The sequence below is a fragment of the Puma concolor genome, chromosome E1, assembly GCF_028749965.1.
Source record: "Puma concolor isolate L17-30 chromosome E1, mPumCon1.1.hap2, whole genome shotgun sequence".
NCBI classification, from domain to species: domain Eukaryota; kingdom Metazoa; phylum Chordata; class Mammalia; order Carnivora; family Felidae; genus Puma; species Puma concolor.
The window spans coordinates 42,578,577-42,606,163 of NC_141680.1; the positions used below are offsets into that span (position 1 = coordinate 42,578,577).

At 54.5% G+C, this 27,587-nt stretch overlaps 2 protein-coding genes across 10 annotated transcripts in view; one reads left to right on the plus strand and one right to left on the minus strand.

Annotated features, from left to right (window-relative positions):
• The first annotated feature begins 1,498 nt into the window (after positions 1-1,498).
• On the plus strand, positions 1,499-27,299 carry LOC112853998 (signal transducer and activator of transcription 5A). Of its 5 annotated transcripts, XM_086687344.1 has the most exons (23): positions 1,501-1,578; positions 1,980-2,055; positions 2,426-2,533; positions 3,360-3,497; positions 3,836-3,992; positions 5,298-5,387; positions 8,633-8,807; positions 13,924-14,054; positions 14,313-14,464; positions 14,968-15,123; positions 15,551-15,730; positions 17,540-17,627; positions 17,729-17,851; positions 18,196-18,288; positions 18,770-18,976; positions 19,559-19,653; positions 19,749-19,879; positions 20,360-20,515; positions 21,236-21,287; positions 21,619-21,726; positions 22,772-22,869; positions 25,886-25,961; positions 26,404-27,299. In XM_086687344.1, exons 4-22 carry the CDS (start codon positions 3,370-3,372, stop codon positions 25,948-25,950), a joined length of 2,385 nt encoding a protein of 794 aa, XP_086543470.1. In that variant the 5' UTR covers positions 1,501-1,578; positions 1,980-2,055; positions 2,426-2,533; positions 3,360-3,369; the 3' UTR covers positions 25,951-25,961; positions 26,404-27,299. The 5 variants fall into 5 exon arrangements, 4 of the variants coding, with proteins under 4 accessions (XP_086543471.1, XP_086543472.1, XP_086543470.1 ...); XR_015244173.1 differs by lacking the exons at positions 21,236-21,287; positions 21,619-21,726 and having other exon boundaries at positions 1,499-1,578; XM_086687345.1 differs by lacking the exons at positions 21,236-21,287; positions 21,619-21,726; positions 22,772-22,869 and having other exon boundaries at positions 1,499-1,578.
• The window catches only part of STAT3 (signal transducer and activator of transcription 3), a 69,791-nt gene continuing 67,589 nt past the window's right edge, over positions 25,386-27,587 (minus strand). For all 5 annotated transcript variants that reach the window (XM_086687352.1, XM_086687350.1, XM_086687351.1 and 2 more), the window contains exon 24: positions 25,386-27,520. Coding sequence is in view for 3 of the 5 variants with exons in the window: in XM_086687350.1 (XP_086543476.1) it covers positions 27,465-27,520 (56 nt within the window). In the remaining 2 variants the exon portion in view is untranslated. The remainder of the gene's footprint in view (positions 27,521-27,587) is intronic.

Below are 27,587 nucleotides of genomic sequence, written 5' to 3' on the forward strand. Positions count from 1 at the left end.
TAGTTGTGTTATCCGGAGCCACGACCACAATCACCTCTGCCCCCAACCCAACTTTGACACCCTTCCCTCCTTCACTCCCTTGGGTGGCCTTTGCCCATCCTGGGAAAGCTCCAAAGCTCCTCCTCCTCCCCCACTGCGTTGCAAAGGGAGGACAGAGGCACAAGGAAATGGAGAGAAACCCAGACAGAATCAAAGAACCAGAGACAGAACAGACACCTAGAGAGAAAGAATCAAAAGGAGGAGAATCAAAAAGCAAGAGGAGGCAACATGCAGTGAAGGACATTGGGATTCAGGGCCTCAAAGGCAGAGGCCAAATGGGGAGAGAGTCAGAGTCAGTGGGGTGGGGAGGGGGGAGAGGGGGGACAGCTGCAGCCACTGGACACAAGGTGGGGGCACAGCATGTGAGCTCACAGAAGGTGCTAGGGCATCTCCACTTAGGCCAACCCTTCCAGTTTTGCTCACTGGCACCTCAGTCCTGGTTTTTTATGACCCAGGACCACCCTCCTTCCAGTCCAGCCCAGCCCAATCTAGCCAGATGTTTGGTGGGGGCAGCTGCCAGCTGGAGCAGCAGGCCCCTGCAGGCCCTGGGGAGCTGGCTGGACAGGCAGCTGCCTGGAAGTGGGCAGGCAGAGCTCCCACTCTGGATTTGGCACCCCAATAGCACCTTCTCCAGATGCCTAGAAGTGGGTACATGGCAAGGGTGGTCCTCTGTCCTCCAGATGTGGCTCAGAGGACTTGGAACCCAAGGAATCTCCTCCCAACAACTGGCTTACCCATCTTCTGGAAGCCAGAGGCTGGAGGGCACAGAGGCCAAGGTGGGCCCACCCTCCATGTAGCAGTAGGTTTGGATCTGCCGCTAACAGGTTGTGTGACACTGACCAAGTCTCTTCCTTTCTCCAGCCTCTGTTTCCCCATTTGTAAAATCATCTTTACAGGTCTTCCCAGCTCTGACACTTGACTCTCATTCCAGGTGGTCTCCTAGCTCTGTGTGTCTGGCCCTCCTCTGCCAAATGAATCGGTCCGGAGGGAGGCAAGAAGCAGGCAGAAGCCATGTGCTTCCTCCTCCATGAGACTAAGAGGCTGCAGCCACACATGGAAACGTGTGTGTGAGACCCAGACACCCCAGCTTCTGCAGCTTGAAACTTGGCCTTTTCCCTGAAGTACAAAGAATGAAAGTGGAGGGGGGGGAGGTTTACTGAGGGGCAAGAAGGTGGGGTGGGGGGGAGGAGGGAGGGAATGGAGAGAAAAGGGCAGATCCAAGAAGGCGTAGGGAGGGAGGGAGATAGATGAGAATGATTCCCTCCAGGACACATGGTCTTGGCCCAGCTGGGCCCTCCCTTGGTGCTGCCAGTGCCGGCTGCCAGGCCGAGGGGAGGCCCAGAGGAGAGGAAAGCTGGGCAAAGGTGATGGAAGGCTTCCAGCCCAGCCTTGCCCAACTCTGCAGGGGCTCTCAGGGAGGGGGCTGTGACCCATGCAAGGCTCAGGGAGGCTGTTCCCTGCTCTGGCAAGGCCTACAGGCAGTTGTGAGATTGTGAGGATTCAAAACAGCCCTCCCGGACTTCCCAAACCTTTCTGAAGGTAGGACCAACCTCAGATGTGACTGGGAGGGGTGAGCAGAGGGGCAGGATCATTTATGGATCACAGTCTGCCAACTAGGCCATATGCCCACTCTGTGACCCTGGGCAAGCCCCTTCCCCTCTCCCGACTTCCATTTCTTATCTGCCAAATTTGGGGGAGGGGTTCGAAACATATGACTGCCAAGGTTCTTTCCTGTTTCCACTGCAGGGGCGAGTGCAGGGTGGTGGGAGTAATGGAAGGAGGGGAGGGCAGGGCCCTGGTGGTGAGCCGCCTTCTCTGGAATCCCCAGTCTTTCCCCTCCCTACGGCTTTGCCGCTGAGGTCACAAAAAGCTGTGTCCCCAACCCACGTAAACACACATACACACGCACACCCACATTTACATTTACTTTTTTAATCTAGAGTCTCAAAAGATGACAAAGGCAGAGCCAGAAGGCATCTCCAGCTAGTCCACCCCTTCCCTCCTCCCTTTTTACAGGTGAGAAAACTGAGGCCCTGGTTTGGGATTTCCAGAGCCCGGGGTTTCCCGGCACTCCCACCCCCATCCCCGGCCACTCCAGAGCCTGCTGCCCGCCGGTCCGGGGCCGCCGGCTAGGGCTGCCTGGGACTCCCGGGGGACCCCGCCGTCGGGGCAGCCCCCAGGCGCGGCGCCGCCCAGCCTCGCCTCCAGGGGCCCGGCCGCGGCCGCCGCTGCGCACTCGCGGGGGAGCCAGCGACTGAGGGCGGAGGCAGGGAGGGAGCGACAGAGGCTGGGAGGGGTGTTGGCGAGAGCTCGCGCGCTGTGTTTGGTCTATCGGAGGCAGCTGACCTTCGAGGAGGAAATCGCTGCTCTCTGCTCCTTCCTGTAGTAACAGCCGCCGCCGCCGCCGCCGCCGCCGCCGCCGGGAGCCCGGGCCGCGAGCGAGAGCCACGGGGCTGACAGCCGGCCCCGCCGCCGGACGGCTCGGCGCCACCAGGTGGGTGGCCCGGCAGTGCGTCCCGAGCGGCGCACGCGGAGATGGGACGCTCGACTCCCGCCCCGGCCCCCCCGCGACCCCGGAGCTGGAACCCGACGGCCGGCCGGGGCGCGGGAACCGCTGTCCCGGACCGAGAGGGAGCCTGGGCGCGGGCGCCGGCGCGGGCGCGGACGCGGGACGCTGGCCGCGGACCGAGGGAGGGGGCCGAGGGTGGGCGCCGTTCCCGCCCGCAGAGGGCAGGGGGCGCTGTCGCGCTGGAGAGTGGGAGACCGTGAGGCACGGCTTGGGGTTTGGGGGGGGCGGTCAAGGCGGCGTCTGTCACCGCAGCTCTCCCTTCTTAACCACCCCAGCCACGTGCCCGCGGGGACCGAGCCGTTCAGTGGGAGCCGTCGGTGCCGTTGCCCTAACTTTGGTCTGGAATAATACACACCCCTCCCGCCAGAAATGGGGACTCGGGGTTCGAGGCAGGGTGGGGGGTTCTTGCAGCCCTACCCAGAGGGCCCGTGGGCCTCCGCGTCAAGTTTCTCTTTCAGTTTTCTAGCTGTCCCCCTCTGGGGAAGCCCCGGTGGGGCGAGGGGAGAGGAAGAGGGGGAGGGCACCTGACTTTCGAGAGCCCCTCCCCAAGCCTCCGCGGGTTCCTTGTTGGAGGGCAGACCGGCCTTCCCCTCCTCACCGTCTTTCTTCCCGCACAGGAAAGCTTGTCTGTGGGAGGGGAGGGGCCTGGCCTGACCGCGGTCCAGGGACGGGTGGGCATGGCAGGGCCAGAGACAGGCCCAGCCCTTGCCTCTGGCGTGGAGACGCCTCTGCAGCCCTCCGTTCGCCCTAGGTGAACGGACATGGCGGGCTGGATCCAAGCCCAGCAGCTGCAGGGAGATGCGCTGCGCCAGATGCAGGTGCTGTACGGGCAGCACTTCCCCATCGAGGTTCGGCACTACTTAGCGCATTGGATCGAGAGCCAGCCGTGGTAGGTGCTCCTCCCCTGCGCCATGCTCTGCGGGTCCCTACCACCCACCCAGGCCCCTTGACCTTTAGCTCTCCTCTTTGTGGTTTCGAGTGATTCTAGTCCCGTCTGTCCCTCCGTGCAGAAGGGGTGGTGTCCCTGGGAAAGGGGAACAGGGAAATGGGACCCTGGGAGGGGAGAGGGGGTGATTCTGGACTCTGATGCTTATGGAGTTGCTGGGAACAAGGCTTGTGGGTTCTGGAGTGCCCTTAGCCTGGAGCCTGGGATTTCCCAGTACCTCTTGGTGCCTGACCTCCCTGCCCAAGGAAGCACAACAGTAGGCTTCTCTCCTCTGCCCCAAGGGATGCCATCGACCTGGACAATCCCCAGGACCGAGCCCAGGCCACCCAGCTCCTGGAGGGCCTGGTGCAGGAGCTGCAGAAGAAGGCGGAGCACCAAGTGGGGGAAGATGGGTTCTTACTGAAGATCAAACTGGGGCACTATGCCACGCAGCTCCAGGTGGGTGTGAAGGCTGGGTCCTCAGCAGGGAAGCAGTGTCTGCCTTCTCTTTCCAGCCTCAGAACCCCTGGGTTTTTTCCTGGCCTGGTCACTGACTCACCATGTGACCCTGAGCTAATCGGCAACTTTTCTGCTCTTCAATTTCCCCCACCTCCTCTTTCTAAATCAGACCTGTCAGATTCCCTTACCATACGACAAAGCAAGGGGTAGGGTGTGTTTGTCCCCAAGAAGAGGAAGATGGGCATTCTAAACAGATCGAGCAAAAGGGATGGAGGTGGACTGAGTCCAAGTTCCTTTGCTGGCGAAAAGAAGACTGACAGCTCCTAGAAATGAGGGAATGAGTGAGCGGGGGAGGGGCAGAGAGAGAGGGAGACACAGAATCTGGAGCAGGCTCCAGGCTCTGAGCTGTCAGCACAGAGCCCCATGCAGGGCTCAAACCCATGAACTGTGAGATCATGACCTGAGCTGAAGTAGGACGCTTAAGCTGAACCGACTGAGCCACCCAGGCGCCCCCTCCTAGGACTCTTTTAAAGGTGGGAGGGCCGCTAAAGTCTGTAGTTGGGTAGGAGAGGAACAGAGTTGCCCTGGAGGCAAGAGCTGGATAAAGGAAGCTTTAATGAAGGATTTAGATGTAAGAGGTAACTTCTCCTTCACTGGGGGTCTAGGGGAGGAAGGGGGAGGAGTATAGAGGAGAGAGAAAGTTTCTGTGGAAGCAGGAAAAAGGTGTAGGTGATAAAGTAATCACAGTCAAGCATTTATTGGAAGTTAACTTGTATTTCTTAGAGAGCTCTTCTTAAATGCAAGCAGCAGGGTGCCAGGGAAATAAAAAGTCCATCCCAGAAGAGGGAGGAAACAGGAGAAAGCTGGAAGAGGAAAGCAAAATAGGAACCCAGGGCCAGGGGTATGGTAGAAAGTACATTGACCTTGGCATTGGATGCCGCAAGTCTTGAGTCCTCTGCAAACCCGTTTGCCTCTGGGCAAGTACTTAACCTCTCTGAGCATCAGTTTTCTCATCTGCAAAATGCGGATAATAGTTTCTGTGTGTGTCATACTGTCTATATAGTCAAAGGAGATGGCAGATTGGAAGTGCTTTGTAAACTGTGGGTTTCTAAACCAAATGTGAAGATCTGGGAGGGGAAATCGAGTCAAGGAGAGATAAAGATGTCTGTTGACGGCTCCTGAGGTTTCTCAGGGAAAGCCAAGGCAGAGGCTGGAGGAGAGGAAGGTGATGGGGAGCACGTGGCACTGTGATGGCATAGTGGGAGTGGCGGGTAGCCAGTGGTAACTGCCATTGGGTTCTTTCAGAACACGTATGACCGCTGCCCCATGGAGCTGGTCCGCTGCATCCGGCATATTCTGTACAACGAACAGAGGCTGGTCCGAGAAGCCAACAATGTGAGTGTCCCATGGGTGTGGGGAGAGGAGCTGGGAAGTCCTTCCACACGCCTTTTTCTCTAGACACAACTGTGTGGGTTTTTTTTTTTTTTTTAATGTTTATTTTTGAGAGAGAGAGAGAGAGAGAGAGAACAGGGGAGGGGCAGAGATGGAGACCCAGAATGCAAAGCAGGCTCCAGGCTTTGAGCTGTCAACACAGAGCCCGACATGGGGCCCAAACTCACGGCCGATGAGATCACAACCTGAGCCGAAGTCAGACACTTAACCAACTGAGCCACCCAGGTGCTGCAACATGACTATGTTTTATAAACGCTGGCAAGACAGCACCAGGGAAATAAGGGACATGGACAAGTGTGAGAAGCAGCAGTGCATGTAGGTACAGTCCCTGGCTTCATGCCCCAGGTTGGCCACTTACTAGCAGTGTGACTTGAGCCTCTGTTTTTTCAATTATAAATGGGGTTAGTAATAGTATCTACCTTGTAGAGTTAGTGTCAGGATTAAATGAGATACTGTGTGGGCCAGGGATAGACAGACCAGTGAAACAGAAGAGGAAGCCCTACACACACACACACACCTCTGGAAATTCAACCCACGTTATAGATGGCATCACAAACCACAAGGGAAAAGACTTATCATTTTTTTAATGTTTATTTTTGAGAAAGAGAGAGCATGAGCAGGGAAGGGGCAGAGAGAGAGTGGGGGACAGAGGATCTGAAGCAGGCTCTGCACTGACAGCAGAGAACCCGATCTTGCTTGAACGCAAGAACCATGAAATCATGACCTGAGCCAAAGTCAGATGTTCAACTGACTGAGCCACCCAGGTGCCCCAAGATTTGTCATTTAATAAATGGTGCTGGGGGTGGTGCTCCTGGGTGGCTCAGTTTGTTAACTGTCCAACTCTTGATTTCAGCACAGGCCATGATCTCACAGGTTTGTGAGATCGAGCCTGGTGTTGGGCTCCGTGCTGACAGTGCAGTGCCTGCTTGGGATTTTCTCTCTCCCTCTCTCTCAGTGCCCCTCCCCTGGTCTCTCTCTCTCTCTCAAAAAGCAAGTAAACATTAAAAAAAAAAATGGTGCTGGGGTCAAAATTAGAAATGTTCTCCGGTGGTGCCTGGGAGGAGACATGGGACTGAGTTCTGTGTCAGAAGAGCTAACATTGGCAAGCTCAGAGAGGCGAGGCCCAGAGAGGCAGAAAGGGCCTCACCCCCCAAACTCTGCAATCATGAAGGCATTGAACACCTGCTCGGACAACAGGGCAAACATTTTATTATCTGCAGTAAAGCCAGATGACTTTCACAAAATGACATCACTCGGTAAAGACCAGAGAATAGTGCCTGGAGCTTATTTATTTGTTGTGGCGGACACTGATTTCAGGAATTTTCCAGTTCATCCAGGAAACATTTATGGAGGTCCTGGCTAGGACTAGAGAAACAGATGAAGGCCCAGTTCCCACCTAAAAGGAATTCAAGAAATGATAGATTCTCTAGGGGTAAGCTGGGTACTAAGGAGGCACATATGGAAAAAGTACCTAACTCTGACTGGGGCAGCCTGGCAGGGGGATGTCCTGAGGACAGGGACATCTAAGCTATGGGGGTGGGGGAGGGAAGGGAAAGAAGAAAGAGACAGGAGCAAAAGTAACAAAGTATATGTGTGGGCAGGAAGGCAGGAACCATCTTAACACATTTGAAGGATTGCAGGAACCCCCCCCCACCCCGCCCCATCATCCTGGGGAGAAGGGGGCCACCTGGGGAACCCCAGTGAGTGAAGCCAGAGAAGAGGCAGAAGGCAGGTCACAGAGTCTTTTGGGAAAACTATTGTGTCCCTTATTGACTTATTGCCACCACAGAGCTATCTGTAAACATATGAATGAATTTAGCTCCAATTAAGAACTACCTGTCTATGTACAGGTGTTGTCATGGGCAGGGGGGAAATGATTCCTTCTCCCAACCATCAGGCTGTTCTTGAGAACCTTTGATTTTGGTTCCACCTACCCCTTGGGGATTTTGTGGTACACAAAATAGACAAGGTCCTAGCACCAGGGGAGCTTACATCCTAGTGCATGGGGGCAGACACGAAAGAAAGAAACACATATAAAATCAAGACACTTTCAGATAAGAGTGGTGTTATTTTATTTTTTTAAAAATTTTTTTTCAACGTTTTTTAATTTATTTTTGGGACAGAGAGAGACAGAGCATGAACGGGGGAGGGGCAGAGAAAGAGGGAGACACAGAATCGGAAACAGACTCCAGGCTCCGAGCCATCAGCCCAGAGCCTGACGCGGGGCTCGAACTCACGGACCGTGAGATCGTGACCTGGCTGAAGTCGGCCGCTTAACCGACTGCGCCACCCAGGCGCCCCCAAGAGTGGTGTTATTTTAAATTGGCCCATCAGGGAAAGTCACTCTGAAAGGGTGCCAGTTGAAATGCCCCCCTTGGGAAGCTTTGGTGCCAACATGTTCCAGAGTAATGGAACAACAAGTGCAAAGGCCCTGAAGCAGGAGCGTGTTTGTGTATTTAGGAACAGAAAGTAGCCGGTGGGCTTGGGCAGCAGTGGAACTGGGAGTGGAGTAGGCAGAGGCTATCAGCTAGCGCAGTGGAGGCTGTGGAAGGAGTTTGAATTTTATTCTGTGAATAGTTTACTGGAAAGACCCTGAAAACCATCTCCTCTCAGCCAGATGTTCAAGGAATAGATCAGACTAGGTCACCCACATGGCCAGATCCAAGAAAGTGTTATTGATACCTTCCCTGTAACTCCCCTCAGTTACAAGAATGTCTTGAGTGAGGACACAGATGATGTGTGTTCACACAGCTTTGTTCCCCACTGTGTCCCCAGCATCTCACATGGTCCATGGCATTGGATCAGTGAGTGAATGTGGAATGAGGGGTCATCATCACTAGTAGGAAAACCCCAGGTTTCCTGCTCCTGGGACATTCTGAGTTTTAGTCTCTCCAAAGAGAGTTTAGGTGGACCCTGTTTGGGCAAGTCTGGTGGAGGCCAGGACCACACTAGAAATTTCTCTGTGCTTTATGAAGTTGCCATAATCTGCCAGGTCACCTGCTTCCCTCCTTTCCAACTCCACACCAATTCAGGCAAATGACTATCCTTCCGACTCAAATTACCCTTACCTCTTACCCTAGATTTGAACTTTGCAGTCCGAAGTATTAGCGCTCCCCAGGGCCTGAGGTTTTCTGCCATCCTCACCGCCCAGCTCACTGCTGCCCACACTCTCCCCCTGATGTCCCCAGGGTAGTTCTCCAGCTGGGATCCTGGTGGACGCCATGTCCCAGAAACACCTCCAGATCAACCAGACGTTTGAGGAGCTGCGACTGGTCACACAGGACACAGAGAATGAGCTGAAGAAGCTGCAGCAGACTCAAGAGTACTTCATCATCCAGTATCAGGAGAGCCTGAGGATCCAGGGTGAGGCCAGGGCCGCCTGGGCGGTGTGTGTCGTGAGGACAGGAGTGACAACCACTTTGTGAGCTCCTGCAGGGTTGGGGCAGTGTCAGTGTCTGTCTCCATAGAAACCTTACCCAAAGCTTTAGAGAAGTAATGGCCCCTGTGACTGAGCCCGTGCTATGGGCCAGGCTTCGGGCCAAGCCCTTTGCGTGCATTTTTCAATCCTACCTTTACAACAGCCCCAGGAAGTAGGTAGCTGTATTATCCCTATTTTGCAGATGATAAAACTGAGGTTCCAAGAGAACAAGTAATTTGGCCCAGATTGCTTATAAGTTGCAGAATTGGGGGTGCCTGGCTGGCTTAGTGGGAAGAGCACGCAACTCTTAATCTCAGGGTTATGAGTTTGAGCCCCATGTTGGCTGTAGACTCTACTTAAATAAATAAACTAAAAAAAAATAATAATAATAAGTTGCAGAACTGGATCTCAATTACAGATATGTCATGAAATCCCTGCACTTTACTAAATAATATTCTCTCCCTAATTGTCGGTATTCAGTGACTACCTCAGTGAATGAATGAATATGGACAAAGTGTTTCCCATTCAGGGGAGGACTTAGGTTGGGAGTCTCCTTGTTGAACCAGGCTGGGGACAGGCAGAACTCCAGAAATGCCCTTTCTTGAGCCTCCCTGATAGGAGATGGAGCTGGAGGGAAGAGATTACAGTGGAAAATTCTCCTGTCTCCTAGGGCTGTAGTTTGCCAACGGCTGTCATGATAAGCATGTGGGGAAACAAAATTTAACTCAGAGCCAATTAACTTCTGGTATAATTTGAGAAGACTTGAGACAGGCCCATCTTCCCCCAATTCCAGACTGACCCCAGAGCTGTTCCATCCCAACCTAGCGAGAATAGGAAAGTATCAAGTGGCCTTTGCTTTTGTTCCTCTTTCTGTACCTTCTTAATTTAAAACCTTAGGTCATTGACTTTAGACCTTTCTTCTTTTCTGAGAGGTATATTTAGAGCTTTAAATTTCCCTCTAAGCAATGCTTTAGCTACATCTCATGATTTTAGATACTCTGTACATTCATAATTATTCAGTTTGAAGTATTTTCTCTATTTTTCTAAGAGATTTTATTTTTAAGTAATGTCTACACCCGACGTGGGGCTCAAACTCACAACCTCAAGATCAAGAGTCACATGCTCCACTAACTGAGCCAGCCAGATGCCCAGTTTGAAATATTTTCTAATTTCTTTTCTGAATAATTATTTTACCCACACATTATTTAGAAGTGTATTGTCTCTTAGAAGTATGTATTTGGGGTTCCTTTTCTAGATGTCATATCATTGATTTCATTTGCTTTTTATCATTGAATTCCACGATTGTCAGAGAACATACTCTGTATGATGTCAATTCTTTTAAATTTAACGAGACTTGTTTTATGGCACAGCTTATACTCTAGCTTGGTGAACGTATCTTTTGGGCTTCAAAAGAATGTATGTCTCACAGGTTGTTTCATTTAAAAGTAGCAATTTTAGGGGCGTCTGGGTGGCTCAATCCTTAAGCATCTGGCTCTTGGTTTCCGCTCAAGGTTCCTGAGTTCAAGCCCCACCAAGCTGATAGTGTGGAACCTGGGATTCTCTCTCTCCTTTACTTCCTGTCCCTCCCCTGCGCACCTGTGCTCTTTCTCTTTCTCTCTCTCAAAATAAGTAAACTTAAAAAATATATTATATTTAATATTAGTGGACTAAACACCTCATTTAAAAGCAGAGATTGTCAGAAAGCACATGAAAGCAAGACTCAACTATATGCTATCTACATTTTAAATTTTAATTAAAAAATTATTTTAAGATTTTTTTTTAAATTTTTAAGTATTTTCTGTACCCAACATGGGGTTCGAACTCACAACCCCAAGATCAAGAGTCACATACTCTACCCACTGACCCATCCAGGTGTTCCTACATTAAAATGTTTTAAATGTTTATTTATTTTTGAGAGAGAGACAGAGAGACAGAACACAAGCAGGGCAGGGACAGAGAGAGAGGGAGACAGAATCTGAAGCAGGCTCCAGGCTCTGAGCTGTCAGCACAGAACCTGACATGGGGTTCGAGCTCACAGACTGGGAGATCATGACCTGAGCGGAAGTTGGCCACTTAACCAACTGAGCCACCCAGGTGCCCCTTAAATTAAAAAAAAAACCCACGTATAAAGATATTCTGTGCCAAAATAGAATAAGAAGTCTAGGGTAGTCATATTAATACCTCACAAAGTGTACTTCAAGACAAAAAGTATTATCAGAGATGAAGAAGGACACTTAATAATTATTAAGGTATTAAAAAGATAATAAATTTCTATGCATCTAATAACAAAGCTTCAAAATACACAAAGAAAAACTATTTAAAAACTATTTAAATACTATTTAAGCTCTCCTCCTTTCCTTGCCCTGTTAGTTTTTTCAATACTCTGGGTTCCTCAACAGATTGCCTAAATCAAAGTAGATGTTGAGTAAAAGTTGGTGGGATGATTCTAGCATGTTTTCTTCCATCTGAATCCATCTCAGACTGATGCAAGAGAAAGGGTGGCCCTCTTCCTAGATTAGGGAACGGGAGAATTCAGGCTATTAGTTCTACCCAAAGCCTTTGACTGGTTGATAGTACTTCCAACCCTATTCTTGGGTTTTCTGTTTCCTATTTATGGATTTGGGTTTGATTCTGGTTTGGGTTTGTACCCATCATGCCATGTCAGTTCAGTCTCATGTATCAAGTTCACCTATGGGAAACATAGGCTATCATCTGTTTGTGCAAGGGGAGGCTCAGCTCCCTCCAGTGGAGCAGAAATTGCTTCATGTCTGCTGGCCTCCCTCCCAGAAGCTTCTGCAAAGTGCCAGGAGAGACCTAAGTGAGTCACCTGCATAGGGAGGTTGGGCCCAGGTGTGGGGCTCACCACCACCTCCCTGGGGGTGGGGCCAGGATTTCCGAGGTGGCTCCAGACTGCTCTGCTGTGTTCCAGGCCTGGACAGTATTCTTCTCTCTCAGTCCCCGAGAGTGGACTCCAAACCGTATTTCCAGTTGTCTTCTAACTCTGGGCTTTTCCTGACTGTTAGAGTTGCTTTAGTCTGTGTGTCCCAGCTTGTGTGTCCATGAGGCAGGACATAGGTCAGTGTGAGAGGGCCCTCAGCGGCCTGCCAGGAACTTGCCCAAGATGTGGTGATGCTCACCTCCTCTTGACTCAGGCCCAAGTAAGGACACTGGAATATTCTTTTTTTAAAAAATTAGATAGACCCCACACCCAACATGGAGCTTGAACTCACAACCCTGAGATCAAGAGTTGCATGCTGTATGGACTGAGCCAGCCAGGCACCCCGACACTGGGATATTCAAATAGGTGATCGGCAAGGCGTAATAACCCCAGCATTTAGGATAGTGGTTACCTTTGGAGGCAGGGACGGATGTGCAAGCAGGGAAGGATGTACAGGGAGTTTTCAACGTGGAAATGTTTGATTTCTTTTTTTTTTTAATGTTTATATTTGTGAGAGAGCATGCATGTGCATGCAAGCGGGGATGGGGCAGAGAGAGGGGGGCAGAGTTTCCAAAGTGGGCTCTGTGCTGACAGCAGACAGCCCGATGTGGGGCTAGAACTCACAAACCGTGAGATCAAGACCTGAGCCAAAGTCAAACGTTTAAACGACTGAGCCACCCAGGCACCCCGAGAAATGTTTGATTTCTTTAAGCCGGGTTACTGAAAGACAGGTGTTCCTTGCATCATTCTTTCTGCCTTCCTTGGGTCTTGAGAATTTCATAATAGATGTTTTGTAAGAGGGTACTGAGGCCTCACCGACTCCCCTTTCCTGCCATGGATGAGCTTCCCAGCAGCTGGTGTGGAGAGAATCTGCCTCCCTCTCTGGCACCCTTGGGTGCTAGAACCTTCCCTGTCCTGAGAGGATCTTGCTGCTTTCGTGTTGCCAGTGGGCCCTGGACATTCTGTCTCCCCGTCTCCCTCGCCTTTTCCCTTTCGCCCCTTCTCTTTCTGTCCCTCTCCCTCCCTCTCCCTCCCTCTCCCCCTCTCTCCCCTCTCTCCCCTTCTCCCCCTCTACCCCTCTCCCCTTCTGTCCCTCTCCCTTCCTTGCCCTTTCTCCTCCTCTCTCTCTCCCTGTCCCTCTCCCTCCCTCTCTCCCTCTCCCTCCCTCTCTCCCCCTCCCTCCCTCTCTCCCCTCTCTCCCTTTCTCCCCCTCTACCCCTCTCCCCTTCTATCCCTCTCCCTTCCTTGCCCTCTCTCCTCATCTGTCTCCCTCTCCCTTTCTCTCTCTCTCTCTCTCTCTCCCTCCCCCCCCCCCCCCCCCCCCCGCCTCTGTCTCCTTCCAGTTGGTCAGCTGAGCTCACGGTGACCCAACCTGGACAAACAAACACGTTAGGCACCTCCCAGCACCTAGAGAAATGCCTTCTTCCCTAGGAGAGACTGCTGTGCTCCCGGGGATGGGACAAAGCTGGAGATGGGACAAAGCCAGCAGGCAGGGGCTGCCCTGAGGGGGCTCTGATGTGTGGGGTGGGGCTGAGCGGCTACTGGTCTCTGTCACCCTTTAAGCCTGCCCTGGGACCCCCTGACCAGTAAGGACACTCTCATCCCTGCAGCGTGTGCGTGCCGGGCAGTTCCTTGAACGTGTTCTGTGTTCCCACATATTTAATCCTCAGCCACCCACCGAAGCAGGGGCCAGGATTCTCCCATTTTGCACATGGGCAAACTGAGGCACAGAAGCGTGATGCACGAGTTCACCCAGTCAGTAAACGGTGAGGGCACACATCAAACCAGGCAGTGAGGCTCCAAGCTGGACCCCGTGTGGCGTGAGGAGGTCTGGGCAGCCAGCTGTGTAGACTGAGGTGGGATGGGAGGCCGTGGGGCAGGGTCCTCCTCAGCTATACCCTCAGGTTTCCACCTACACACCCCCAGGAGGGGAGATCAAAGGCGAGAGGCCAGAGACCAGAGCCTGCTCATCTCTGGCACCCTTGGCTGCCGGAAGCCCAGCTTGCCATCGGTCAGATGTGTCCCTTGAGGGTCTGGCCTCCAGAACAGGTGTGTGCGTTCCCCTGGGCTTCCTGCAGGAAGCTGGGAGATGATGGTCATGGGTGTCCTGTCCCCTCCTCTAGCTCAGTTTGCCCAGCTGGCCCAGCTGAATCCGCAGGAGCGCCTGAGCCGGGAGACGGCCCTCCAGCAGAAGCAGGTGTCCCTGGAGGCCTGGCTGCAGCGGGAGGCCCAGACGCTGCAGCAGTACCGTGTGGTGAGTGGGATCCGCGTCCTCTCCTCCCAAGCCTTGAGGTGCACATCCCAAGGGGCGCGGGGAAGCCGAGAGAGGGCTAGAGCCAGGAAGAGAGCAGGACCGAGCAGAGCTGGAGGCCAGATCGTTCTCTCCCGTGGGGGGCATGTGGGCAGAACAGGTTGGGAAGAGGGGAAGGCCTGGGCCTGGGGCCTGGTCCCTGGCCCCCAGCCCTGCCTCCCGAGGCCTGCAGTTGGGCGTGTTCTCCCCACTTGCCTTCAGGAGCTGGCCGAGAAGCACCAGAAGACCTTGCAGCTGCTGCGGAAGCAGCAGACCATCATTCTGGATGATGAACTGATCCAGTGGAAGCGGCGGCAGCAGCTGGCGGGGAACGGAGGGCCCCCCGAGGGCAGCCTGGATGTGCTGCAGTCCTGGTAATGGTGTGTGGGGGGTGGCGGGGGGCAGGAGGGGGCAGGAGGTGGCGGCAGGGGCTGGGAGTGGTGCAACCAGCTGCTCGTGGTGCCTCCTGCGTTTCCATGAGCAGCCGGCTCCCTCTGTCCTGCGGCAAGACTTAGTTCACTAGGGGTTCTGGTTCCTGATGCGGACTTTGGGGCCCCCGTCTGTGCCCCCTGCCCAGGAAGGGAGTCACCGTGCTGGGGAGTGGGGCAGGGCTGGGTGTGCAGAGTGACGCTCGGGCCGATTGGACCCACTTCAGGCTTGCTGCCTCTGTGTATTTCTCTGTGTTTCTGGAAGGCGGGCGCTCTGCTCTGCTCTGCTCCGCTCCGTGGCCGGGAGTGGCGGCTTAGGCGCAAAGCCTTCCTGGGTGAGGCTGGAGCTGGGTCTTGGGGCGTTCTCCTCGGACTGGAGCCTCCCAGCCTCGAGCCGGGGGGATGGCGTGATGCCATTGTCCTCCCGTTGGCCTGGGGCTCCCGTGCAGGTGCGAGAAGTTGGCCGAGATCATCTGGCAGAACCGGCAGCAGATCCGCAGAGCTGAGCACCTCTGCCAGCAGCTGCCCATCCCTGGCCCAGTGGAGGAGATGCTAGCTGAGGTCAATGCCACCATCACAGACATCATCTCAGCCCTGGTGACCAGGTAATTCCTGCCTCGGGCCACACCCAGCCCCCGTGCGGTTGGCATGGGGGAGGCAGGCGGTGCTTTGCTGATGGTGGGGGTGGGGGTGGGTGGGCTCTTGCTTGAGTCCTTGTCTCTGTTTGCCTCGGGTCCCCGTCCCCGCTCTGTCCTCAGTTGCTTCAGCTGCTTGGTGTTGACCTTGCCCAGTTTCTGTTGTGGACACCATGTGGACTGCCCTTGTCCCCCGCAGCCCATGCCAGCTGCTGAGTCGTTTCACTGCCTCCCCTCCAGCCATCTCCTCTGACTCTCAGTGGCCTCCCTGGGAACAGGGGCGGTGCCATGTGCCTTCATTTGCCTGCTGAGCCCCGGCAGCCTCCCTCCACAGGGGAACCAGACCCTGTGCCCTGAGCCGGCATCATGTCTGGTGTGGTCACTTGTGTCCCCGCAGCACATTCATCATCGAGAAGCAGCCCCCTCAGGTCCTGAAGACCCAGACCAAGTTTGCAGCGACGGTGCGCCTGCTGGTGGGCGGGAAGCTGAACGTGCACATGAACCCCCCCCAGGTGAAGGCCACCATCATCAGTGAGCAGCAGGCCAAGTCACTGCTCAAGAATGAGAATACCCGCAAGTACGTGTGACCCCTTCCCTGCCTTCCCCTCCCCAGGTTCCGGACTGGGATCTCAGATCTACTCTACAGCTAGGGTCCTGGACATTGGGGACAGCCTCCCTCACTGCAGCCATGGACCAGTGTCTCTCCAGTTCATCCCGTCTGTCCTGTTGTATACTTTGTTCTGCTTTGACATATAGTAGGTCAACGTGGGTTGCCCTGTTGGGTTGTTCAAGTTCTTGGGCTGATCACTGGGACGTAGCTGCAATCCGTGCAGAGTTTGGCTCTGTGGTCACCCAAGCCAGCAGAGCAGGCCTCAGTCATGAGAAATGTAGTGCGTTGGACAGGAGAGATGTAGGGCTCTGTGGAAGTGAGATTGGTAGTTGTGGGGCAGAATGATAGTCTCTGGACGCAGGACCAGTGAGGGTGGCTAGTGAGAGAGTGTGGAGAGAGGAGAGGGAATACCTTCAGACCCAGAGAACATGGGCCTTGTCTGGAAGGAGAGCATAGAGCAGGTCGGCACGGCTGGAGAACCTGGAGTCCAGGGATGAGGGCCGGCCCCCCACAAAGGATTCAGGGAATGAATGAACTGACGAATGGATGAATGAGGGAGTGAATGAGTCAAGTGGGAGACCTGGTCCCGTGCGTTGAATGTCTATTGTGGGTTCTGGGAATGGGATGATAAAGAAAGCGAAGAGGTTCTCACTCTCTTAGAGCTTACAGTTTGGCTGGGGAGGGAGATAGTTATATGCTTTTCGAAATACGGTGATGTCAAAACGTGATAGATTCTCGAAAGATAATGAAAACAGAGTGATATCATAGTGTCTGGATAGATGTGCCATCACCACTCGGGTGGTCAAGGAAGGCCTTTCCGAGGAGATGTTTGAGTTGAGACCTAAACCAGAAGGTCAAGTGTTTCTGGGCAACGGGAAGAGCAGGTGCACAAGTCTCGAGGTAGCAACAAGTTTGCATGTTCAGCAAACAGACAGGCAGCATGGCTCGGTCCTGAGTGAGGGGAGAGGAACCCACTGAGGCCAAGGAGCTGGGCAGAGTTTGACCATGACCATGGGGATCCTTGTGGGCTATGGTCATGGTTGTTGGTTTTTTTTGTGTTTTTTTTTTTTTGTTTGTTTGTTTGTTTTTTAGAGAGAGAGGGCAGAGAGAGGGAGAGAGAGAAGCAGGGCTCACCCAAAGCGGGGCTCGAGCTTACCTGATGCAGGGCTTGAACTCACCAACCCTGAGATCGTGACCTGAGCCCATCTGATGCTTAACCAATTGAGCCAGTGAGGCGCCTCTGTTCTTTTTTTTTTTTTTTTAATGTTTATTTTGAAAAAGAGAGAGTGCACGAGTTGGGGAAGGGCAGAGAGAGAGAGAGAGAGAGAGAGAGAGAGAGAGAATCCCGTGCAGGCTCTGCACTGTCAGCACAGAGCCCGATTCTGGGCTCGATCTCATGAACTGTGAGATCATGACCTGAGCCAAAACCAAGAGTTGGATGCTTACCCGACTGAGTCACCCAGGTGTCCCATGGTTTTTATTTTAAGTGCACTAGAAGCTGCCAGAGGGCCCTGAAGACCCCCACGTCAGTTCCAACGCTGAGGGAATTTTTAACCTAATGACAGAGACCCAGACTTTGGGTAGACTTTGGAGACTTTGCTGTACCCTCAGGTTAATGAGAAAGTAAGCCCGAGACACGGCGAGGAACACTCTCAGGGGATGGGGCAGGGGCTGCTGGCAGGGCTTTCTGGCATGAACATCTGGCTGAGGGAGCGCACAGAGCCGTGCTCCTGGCCTGGGGCCCATGTGGCAATGGGGCTCCCCTGTCCTTCACAGCGACTACAGTGGAGAGATCCTGAACAACTGCTGTGTGATGGAATACCACCAAGCCACCGGCACCCTGAGTGCGCACTTCAGGAACATGGTGAGGACAGGGCCTGAGCCCTGGAGGGAGGGTCTGCCCAGGGCTGAGTCCTCATAACCAGCCGCTTCCTCCTTGTCCCCCTCTGACCTCCCACTCTGCAGTCACTAAAGAGAATTAAGCGTGCTGACCGGAGGGGCGCAGAGTCTGTGACGGAGGAGAAGTTCACAGTCCTGTTTGAGTCTCAGTTCAGTGTCGGCAGCAATGAGCTTGTGTTCCAAGTAAAGGTGAGGCCCCGCTTCTGCCAACCCCCTCGGGTCACCCAGAAAAGCACCTGGCTGGTTTGGGGAAAGCCAGAGAGCTCTGGATCCTCACACGGTCACGGACCATTTAGCCGTGAGGCTGTCAGAAAGCCTGCTCGCTAGGTTATAAGCTGGCACCGGCCAACAGAACTTAGGCCATGGACCAAGAAGAAATGTGTTCTGGGTTTTTTTGTTTGTTTGTTTTTGCTTTGGTTTTGTTGGGAGGGCCTGTGGGTGGGATTGTGGGTGAGGAGCGAGGGCTGGGAGTCTTGCCTACGTGAGGGCAAGGTGGTGGTCGTGTGCCTTCTACGTTCACTCCTTTGCCATAGACTCTGTCCCTTCCCGTGGTTGTCATCGTTCATGGCAGCCAGGACCACAATGCTACCGCCACTGTGCTGTGGGACAACGCCTTCGCCGAGCCGGTGAGTACTCGTGGGACCGCCACTTCTGCCCCCTCCAGGCCCTAGGAGTCTCCCTGCATCAGCCCCAACCACTTGGGCCCTGCTGGGTGGTCCCCTGCCAACCCCAGGGCCACACCAGAGCTGAGTTGAGGTGACGGGCAGCTGGTGTGAGTGCACTGCCCGTGGCATGTCCTCGGCTCCATCTGGACTCCCGGGACTTGGGACTGGGATCTCCCGGGTCTGTGAGCTTACTCAGCCTTTGGGCTCTGGTCTCTGATCTTCCTTTGGCTTGTGTTTTGGGTCCCTGATCTGTCCCGGACGCCTGGTCTGGGTCTCTATCACTGCGTGTCTAGCCCTTCTGCCTTTCTTTTGCTCGTGTTTGTGTCGCCTTTTCCGAGTCAGTCTCAGTCCCTTCTTGCATCTCGTGGTATCTGTGTATCTGAGTGTGTTTGTGTAAGTATTTCCTACGCCTTCAGTCTGCCTTTTCTTGTCTCCCTCGCAGGGGAGGGTGCCATTTGCTGTGCCCGACAAAGTGCTGTGGCCGCAGCTGTGTGAGGCGCTCAACATGAAATTCAAGGCCGAAGTGCAGAGCAACCGGGGCCTGACCAAGGAGAACCTCGTGTTCCTGGCACAGAAACTGTTCAACAGCAGCAGCAGCCACCTTGAAGACTATAATGGCATGTCCGTGTCCTGGTCCCAGTTCAACAGGGTGAGGGACGCGCCACCAGACTGGGACCAGTCTTTCCCCACCTCACAGACAGGTTACTGGCTTTGGCCAGCACCCCATCCTTCACCCCCAACTGCCCTCTCCTACAACCGGGAGAGACGAGGGCTAGTACCCCAAGGAATGGAGGCAGGGGCAGCAAGAAAAACGCACTCAGCTCTGAGAGCCAAAGCAGAATAATGGAAGGAGCTGGGGGGCTGGGAGTCAGGATCCTTGAGTCCCTGTCCTAGATATGTTAACTAAGTGGCCAGGCCTTTCCCTTCTCTGTGCCTCAGTTTCCCCATCTAAACCTTTGGGCAGAAATGACTTCGGAGGTCTTGCCCAGCTTGGACAATTCTAGGCACCTCCTACCCGCACCCCTGCGTCTGAAAGGCAAGAGGCAGTTTCCCCTCTCGTCCCTAAGCTACGGGTTGGGGGCCATGTCCATTTATGGACCGCTGGAGTGCTGGGCAGGTAGGATGAGGAACTGGGAGAGGGTATTTGTGAGGACAAGAGGGCACTGTTTCCTGGGCCACCTGTGACAGCGGGGCCACATACCCTGACTTGGGGTATCCTGGGGGCTCTCAGGAGAACTTGCCGGGCTGGAACTACACCTTCTGGCAGTGGTTCGATGGGGTCATGGAGGTGCTGAAGAAGCATCACAAGCCTCATTGGAATGACGGGTGAGAAGCGGAGGGGCCTGGGGGTTGGGAGGGCATGGGCTCAGGGGACACGGGCTGCTGGCCCGGGAGTGACACTGTATGCTCCGTATTTCTAGGGCCATCCTAGGTTTTGTGAATAAGCAACAGGCCCATGACCTGCTCATCAACAAACCCGATGGAACCTTTTTATTGCGCTTTAGCGACTCTGAAATCGGGGGCATCACCATTGCCTGGAAGTTTGACTCTCGTGAGTGCCCTACTTTGCCCACACTCCAGCCCAGGAGCCCTGACGACCATTTCCTTGCTCCCCATTCTCCACCAGGCCTGCATCCTTGGAGGGTTCCCCAGGGGAAAGATCAAAACAGACCTCAAAGTAGAAGAGTGTTGCTCAGAAATACATTCCCTTTCTACTGTTTTCCATTGCGGAGAACCTAAGATCACTGGCCCCATAGCCTCTGGAGTTGCCAGGGGACTTCTTCAGCAGTTCTGAGTTCTCCCTTCTCTGTCCTGCCCTAGTCTTGCTGGTATCGACTTGCTTGGTTTGCCGGGTAGAATGTTCTTGCGGTCACTTACCCGCCTTATGCCCAGGAGCACAAGACAAGGGGGAGGGTCGCAGAGCAGGCTAGTAAAGGCCCAAATGTCCCTGCAAGTCAGATCTCAAACCCCATCACCCTGACCCTCCTCTTGAGGGCGGTGAGTGGTGGGAACGAGCTTGTCCTTTTCACAGCTGACCGCAACCTTTGGAACCTGAAGCCGTTCACCACGCGGGACTTCTCCATCCGGTCCCTGGCTGACCGGCTGGGGGACCTGAGCTATCTCATCTATGTATTTCCCGACCGACCCAAGGATGAGGTCTTCTCCAAGTATTACACCCCTGTGCTCGGTGCGTCCTGCCCTGATACTCCCGAGCCCTTCCTCAGCCTGTGGACAGAGCTCTCGGGGGCTTAGGCAGCCGTGACTCCTCACAAGAAGCCAGGGGCCATTTCCCCCAGGGGGGCTGGGCCCATGGTTTGGTGCCGAGCACGTGGAGAGGGTATCGGGGCTCACAACTGAAGAGGGCAAACAAAGCTTCTGACCCGGCTTTCTCCCCAGCTGGGTGGATTCTCACGTCTGCACCCCTGAAGGAGGAGGCTGCCCCACTGGCAAAGGAAGGGGGGGGATAATCATACCACAGATAGCGCACAACTCCCATCTTAATCAGCTGCTCTCACGGCTCCCCACCCTCAAACCTACCTGTAAGGGGAGAGTAGGAAGCAAAATGGACAGGTTTTTCTCCTTCAACCTGTCCCCAGTCCACTGTTGGGTTTGCTGCTTTGTGTTGATTCAGTTTCCTCGACACGGGTGGGACGGGGAGAGAGAAAGCAAAGGACCAGAAAAGGGAGCAGGAGAAGGGATGAGATTGAAGCCAGAGTTCTGGGTGGCTGTCAGGCTGGGTCCACCAGCAGGTGTTTATGGGAGTCTGTGGGAAATCTAATCCCCGCTGAGGCCCCGCAGTGGTGCGGGTGGGAGACCGACTTCATGGGGTAGGTTCCCCTTCCTGGGAGCGCCCAGACACTTTGGTTCTCATCACCCCCCCCCCCCGCCACTCCCCCCACCCCGGCAGCTAAAGCGGTGGACGGATACGTGAAGCCACAGATCAAGCAAGTGGTCCCTGAGTAAGTGTCCAGGGTCCAGCCCTGGTCTCCTGCTGCCTCCTCTCTCTTCCCCCCCGGTTCCCCTCACCGTTCACTGCTGCCCCTCCCGCTCACGGGCCCGGTGGGGCCCAGCACCCCCTGGCCCTCTGAAACCTGGCTCGGCCCTGGAGAAGGAACTGAGCTTAGTCTCAATGGGACCAGGACCCAGGACTCCACTCCCGCAGCCGGACCCCCAGGCCCAGGGGGCGCTTTGTGCTTCCACACCCCAAAGAGATGTAAACGTGCCCCCTGAGCCCTCCCCAAGTCAGCCGCTGCCCTGAGGTCACTGAGGCTTCTCCTGTTCCTCCTGCAGGTTTGTGAATGCGTCTGCAGACTCTGCCGGGGCCAGCGCCACCTACATGGACCAGGCCCCCTCCCCAGCCGTGTGCCCCCAGGCTCATTATAACATGTACCCACAGAAGTAGGTTGTGTTCTCTGGGGCTCCGCAGGGAGGAGCTGGGGCTGGGGCTGGGGCTGTGTTCTCTGGGGCTCAGGCTGGGCCCCGGGGGGCTGGTGGACAAAGGGACCCAGAGCTCCTGTAGGTCTGAGACCACCCAGGCCAGGCACCAGCATATGCCCCGGTACAGGGAGGGAGATCAGCTGGTAAAAAGCATAGAGCATAAGCTGTATATAGCAAGGTCCTCACTCCTGGTGCCTGACTAGCTGTGTGACCTTGGGAAAATTATTGAGCCTCCCAGATGCTCTGTTTCCTCATCTTTAAAATGGGGGCAAGAATACCTTTCACATGGGATTGGGGTCAGGATTGAGGTAAAGCATTTAGCTCAGGTGAGGCTGTTGTAAGGACGGCTACAGACGGGATGGTTGTTCTTAGGAGTTGAGTGTTAACAGGGTATTAATTGCTTCTCTCTGGAGTTCCCAAGGTAGAGAATTAATTCTCTTCTGGGCTGTGGGTGGCCCCAGCTGGATGTCTAGGTACCTGGGAGATACCAGCTACAGTGGGATGATGGCCGTAGGCTTGAGGGTCACAAAGACTGCAGTGCCAATCCTGACTCTGTTTGCCAGCCAGGGGGCCCTGAGCAAGTTTCCTACCCTGGTCGAGCCTCAGTTTTCCCCTCTGTAAAGTGGACTAAATACCCATCTTACAGGTGGCTAAGGATTGGGGCAACATGGTTAAAAGGCCACTGTAGACAGCCCATGACTGAATGGAATGGCGTTGTGGTGGGCAGAACTCCCTGACCCAACCGCCTCGTTGTGCAGAGGAGGAGAGGGACAGGGACAGGGGAGATGAACTCTCTGAGCCCACTCAATGAGCCAACGAAAGTTGAGACTAGTGCTTGAGTGTCTCCCGGTGAGCCAGTGACTGACGTTTTCAACTTGGAAATGGTGGTGGTGTCCAGCCAGAGCCGGTCCTATTCCCATGAGGCTGTGGTCTGAGCGGGGAGCGGGCCAGGGCCTGTGACGCATGCCAGCTCCCTCCGACCTCCCGCTCTCTCTCTCTCTACCAGCCCTGACCCCGTCCTTGACCAGGATGGAGAATTTGACCTGGATGAGACCATGGATGTAGCCAGGCATGTGGAGGAACTCTTACGCCGCCCGATGGACGGTCTGGACCCCCGCCTCTCCCCGCCTGCTGGTCTTTTCACCTCTGCCCGAGGCTCACTCTCGTGAATGCTTGAATCCCCCACTTCTCTTTGGGAACAACGCTCAGTGTGAGGGGTTCATATGAATTGTGATGTTAACATTGCTGTGCATACTGATGCCTCTGCTGGCAGCACATGTGCAGGTGTGTGTGTGCACGGGCGCACGAGGTGGGCCTGCCTTGCCTTTGCCCTCTGGGTACGTGGTTGCGGCGGCACCACCACCTTTCTCTTCAGATCAAGGCATCCCAACAGCCCGCCGGGCCCATCTCTGTTGTGGAAGGGGGCTCAGCTTCCTCTGCTCAATGCAGGCAAACCTATTCCGCCGCCGGGGCCTTTACTGCCTAGCAGCTGTTTGAATGAAATTAGTCAAGAAGGGGCACGGAGACAGGTAACTGCCTCTAAGCTTAAGTTTTGCTCCTGAGTTAGAAGCTTTGCCTCCCAAATGCGCGCATACGCTTTTACGTACGTGCATCTGTTCTCACGCACGTGTGTTGGTCTATTGATTCTTTCGCTCGGGAGGCTGGGGTTCAATTTTGTGTAATATTTTATACTTCACATAATGAATATGGACTCGAGACTTTTTGTGAATGGAGAGCTTATCTAGACCACGGCCCTCACACAGCGCAGATGGGTCATTTGAGCCTGGGTCTGTCAGAGCTGCTCTGAGTATGTAGCTTCTTAGCCTCCTGGCGTCCAGCCAGGGGACTTGGGCGTCCCATCTGTGGTGCTGTTGCCCGGTTCTGCTATCTCTTTTCAACCGCTATCCCCTCCCATGCACCCGGCCCCAACCTTCTTTCCCCGACTATCTGCAACCTTGGTTGCGGGAGAGGTGGGAGAGGGGCAGGGACTGGTCTAGGCCATGGCGGGCAAACACGGGGCCAGGGACTTTGCAGGGTGGATCCCCTCCCCTCCTGGAAAAAGCTGCAGCAAGAGACAGCCGCACACCAGCCGCACGCTGCCTGCCTGTGGAGCCTGGAGTGAGGGGTAAAAGCTGATCTCGTTCCCCCTCTGCCTGGAACACAGTTGCAGAACGTTGAGGTCTGAGAAGGCCTTGCTCCCAACCTCACGAGCTCCTCCCTCTGGGGCAGCAGGTGGCGGAAGGTCGAGTCTCAGGTTTAAACATCTCTGAAGGAAGGTGGGGACGAGAAGAGGGATTCTTGTGTACTTTGTACATAGGCCACCAGTGTTTTTGAGTAAAGTATTTTTTTCATAAATTTGCTGGTGTGGCTCTTAGTTGGGCAGCCTTGGGTAGTGTGGGGGGCGGTCACTGGAGCCAGTTATTTTCTTCCCTCCCGCGTGGCTGATGCCGTACCCTGTACTCTGCTCCCTTTTCTGTGTGTCAAGGGTGCCCACCACCCCTGGAACGCCGTCTGTGCTTCTCAGGAGACGAAACTAGGGTTTGAGGCCTGGGGAAAGGTGGGGCAGGAATTCTGGGGTGGAGGCAAAAACCGTGCTTGGGGCTCGCCTTATCAGCTGCTGCTATAAGCAATCCTGAAGTCTTTGGCCCAGGGCCAGGCCAGTGCCAGGGGCAGCAGAGAACCTCACCGTGTTCCCTTCTCCCCGGGCCTCTTCCCGAACACCAGCAGGTGGCACCATCCCGTTGCCACCAGCGTTTTTCAACCGGCCAACCGGTGACCGACCGGGAGGGAAGGAAGTTGGGCCAGGAGGATGGTCTCCCCATTTGGACCCCCTGGCACGCTGCCGGTCCAGGGGAGGTCACTGAGGCCCTTGGGGGAGCGGGCTGGGGAGCCAGGACCTGCTGGTGAGGTTTCTTCAGAGCTCAAAGCAAGGGAAGAGGGGTTTGCAGCCTGCCCGAAGGAGGCGCAGGGGCCCAGCAAGGGGGCTGGCGGGGGTGAGGAGGCAGGGAAAGCAGCCGCTAATCTCCCCTTCCATCTCTGCAGGGGGAGGCGGCTGGCTGCTATCTCACCCAGCGGCGGTCTCCATGGCACTCGGCACAAGGGGAGGGGGTGGGGAGACAGCCGAGTGGGCGCGTTGATGTCTGTGAATTATCACCACCGGCTGCCACGCCGTCGGAGGCAGCCAGTTAAGTGCTTACGTCCATCCCCACTGAGAGAACTGAAGAGAAAGTGATAATGGAACAACTGTGGAGGGGAGGCCCTGGGTGGGGTGGGAGTATCTACACCCCAAGCCCCCTTTGGTAGCTTATCTGACCCCAGACAGGTTGGTGCAGCTTGCAAAGGCCTGAGGAGAGAGTGGGGGGAAGGAAGAGGGAGCAGGGAGGCCTCCGCGGAGACCTTTGTGCAGAAGAGTACAAACCTGGCTCCTCCCGTCACCCCTTTACCTGGAAGCTGCCGGCCGACCTGAGATGGGGGTGGCACCGTGCCCCAGAGCTGGGCCCCAGGGCGTGGGCTAAGGTAGCAGCCTGGGAGCAGGCTCGGCCTAGGTGTGAGGCCCCCCCAGAACTCAGGCAGGGGAAGGGGACTCGCCAGCAGCCAGAGGCAGCGCTGCCACGCCCTCAGACAGTTCCTATATAACTTTTATTTCTGGAAGTTAAAGTAGATACAGCAATATACAAAACAAAAACAAAAACAAAAACTCCACAATAATATAAATTTTTACACTATGAAGTATACATTGGAATTTGACGCAGTGACCGGGCCAGTGGCATACAAACCACTGCGCCGGCAGGTTGAGCCATCTATGGGAACCCCTTGGCTGGGCGGGGGACGGGCAGGGGGAGACAGTGGAGAGAAAGTGGGCAGGTCCTGGAGGGCTCCGTTCTTTTAGGGAGGGGCCAGTCTCTGCCCCTCTCAGAACTCTTGCTACTATCAGAGTTAAAACCTGATACACATGCTACCTCAAAGCCATGAACGTTACAATATCTGCTCCAGGGGAGCCTGGATCCTTGCCCCAGGTCCCTCTGATCTAAATCTCTCAATTTCTGAGTTAAGCTTATTATAAACTGAAGAGTGTTGCTGGAGAAGGGAGAGCTCTGTACTACCTCCCAACTGTTTCTAGGCAGGACGACAGGGATGGCCGAGCGCAACCTGTTTGTCTTGGAGAGAAGGTCCTCATCCCCTTAATTCTGAAACTGGTGAGTGTGGGTAAAACAAATAGCGCTCCACAGAAACTCTGACCGACTGAGATAAGGTGGTCTGGGACCACCCAAGCTAGTCGGGCCTCTGGATTGGGGCGGGGGGGGGGGGGGGGTGGACCAAATATCAGAGACCATGAAGTGTTTCGAAATGCACAGTAAATGGGAGCTGTTCTCCCTCATCCGCGGGGCCTCAATGGGGAGGAGATGGTCACCAGCACTGGGGGGAGACCGAGGTGCACACCCTCACACGAGGGACAGACTTTGAGCTTATCACTAAGCCTTTGCCCCTGGGTTAACCACGTGAAGTGATTAAAGGTGCCTCGGGAAACCACCAAGAAACCAGGATAAAAACCATATTCCCTGAGCTCAACTAGACCCTTGGCTGGGGCCCCACAGTCTGAGTCATGTTCGATCTCTAACTCTCACCTTCTTATTCCAGGATTCCTAAAGCAAACAGGACAAGGGGGCCTTCAGATACTGGAAGGAGCCATACACAAGGGGGGTCAGGTGGAGAAGGAGGAAGGAAGGATCATCCCATCCCTTTAAGGCACCCACAGGAACAACCCGGGCTCTGGAACAGGAGCACAAGTCCAGGCAGACGGGGGACAGGTTGTAAGCACTCCTCTGCGCAGCCTTACCTACTAACAGGCCGACACATTAAAGGGGAAAATAAAAACTTTGTTTATTAAAAAAAGTCTAGAATGTTTCGGTTGTCCTTCAACCTTCCTATGTCAAAACCAAAGGCCAAGCCACAGCTTCAGATGTCTTTTAAAGAGCTGGATCTGAAGCCCATTTCCGGATTTCTATAAATTATCAGCCTGAAGAAAGCTGAATGCCTAAAGCACCAAGAAGGCTACTGACTGAGTTTTCTTAAATACAGAAAAGGCTATGCCGATACAGTGTTTTTTTTTGCCCTTGAAAAAAAACTTTTTTTTTTTTTTTTAATTTAAAAAGAAACCTCGGGGCTGTGAAAGTCCTATCTTCTATTTGGATGTTAGCAAGGTTAAAAGTGCAATGTCAGCAGTAGCACAGCTACAGGCAGCCTGTGGCGGCCGCTCGCAGGAGCAGGCGGAGGGCTGTGCGGGCACCGGGAGGCACTTGTCTAACAACGCAAGCTGCTGAGAAAGGAGGGCGGGGGAGCAAGAAAAGACAAGAACGTTTCCTTTCTCCCCCTCTTGCCACCCCTTCCGCATCCCCTGATGGCGGTCTCAGAGAACACGTTTCTTATTTGCATTTAGGTCAAAGCGTATCACTCACATTCATTCATTTCTCTATTGTGAAAAGTGCCCAGGTCGCTCAAAGGTAGCAGGAGTAGGAGATTTAAAAAAACAAAAACAAAAACAGAACCAAAACAAAACAAAAAACCCAACAAAACAAACAAAATCTGGAAGCACAGAGTTAGAGGAGTTTCAGACGATCTGGGGGTTGGCTGTTTAAGGGGTGGTGGGACACAGGGAGGTGCCTCCGTCATCTCTGTCTGCAGCCTCAGCCCGCCGCTCCTCACATTGGGGAGGTGGCGCACTCCGAGGTCAACTCCATGTCGAACGTGAGGGATTCTGGGGGGGGAAGACCGGGAGAGCCAGTTCAGTTGCCTGAGCCCCAACAGCTGGCAGGGCACCCCCG

Coding starts and splice junctions, on each gene's coding strand:
- LOC112853998 (XM_086687344.1), top strand. CDS start 3,370: ATGGCGGGCTGGATCCAAGCCCAGCAGCTGCAGGGAGATGCGCTGCGC. Junction 3,993..5,297: donor ACTATGCCACGCAGCTCCAG/GTGGGTGTGAAG, acceptor GGGTTCTTTCAG/AACACGTATGACCGCTGCCC. Junction 15,124..15,550: donor ATCTCAGCCCTGGTGACCAG/GTAATTCCTGCC, acceptor GTGTCCCCGCAG/CACATTCATCATCGAGAAGC.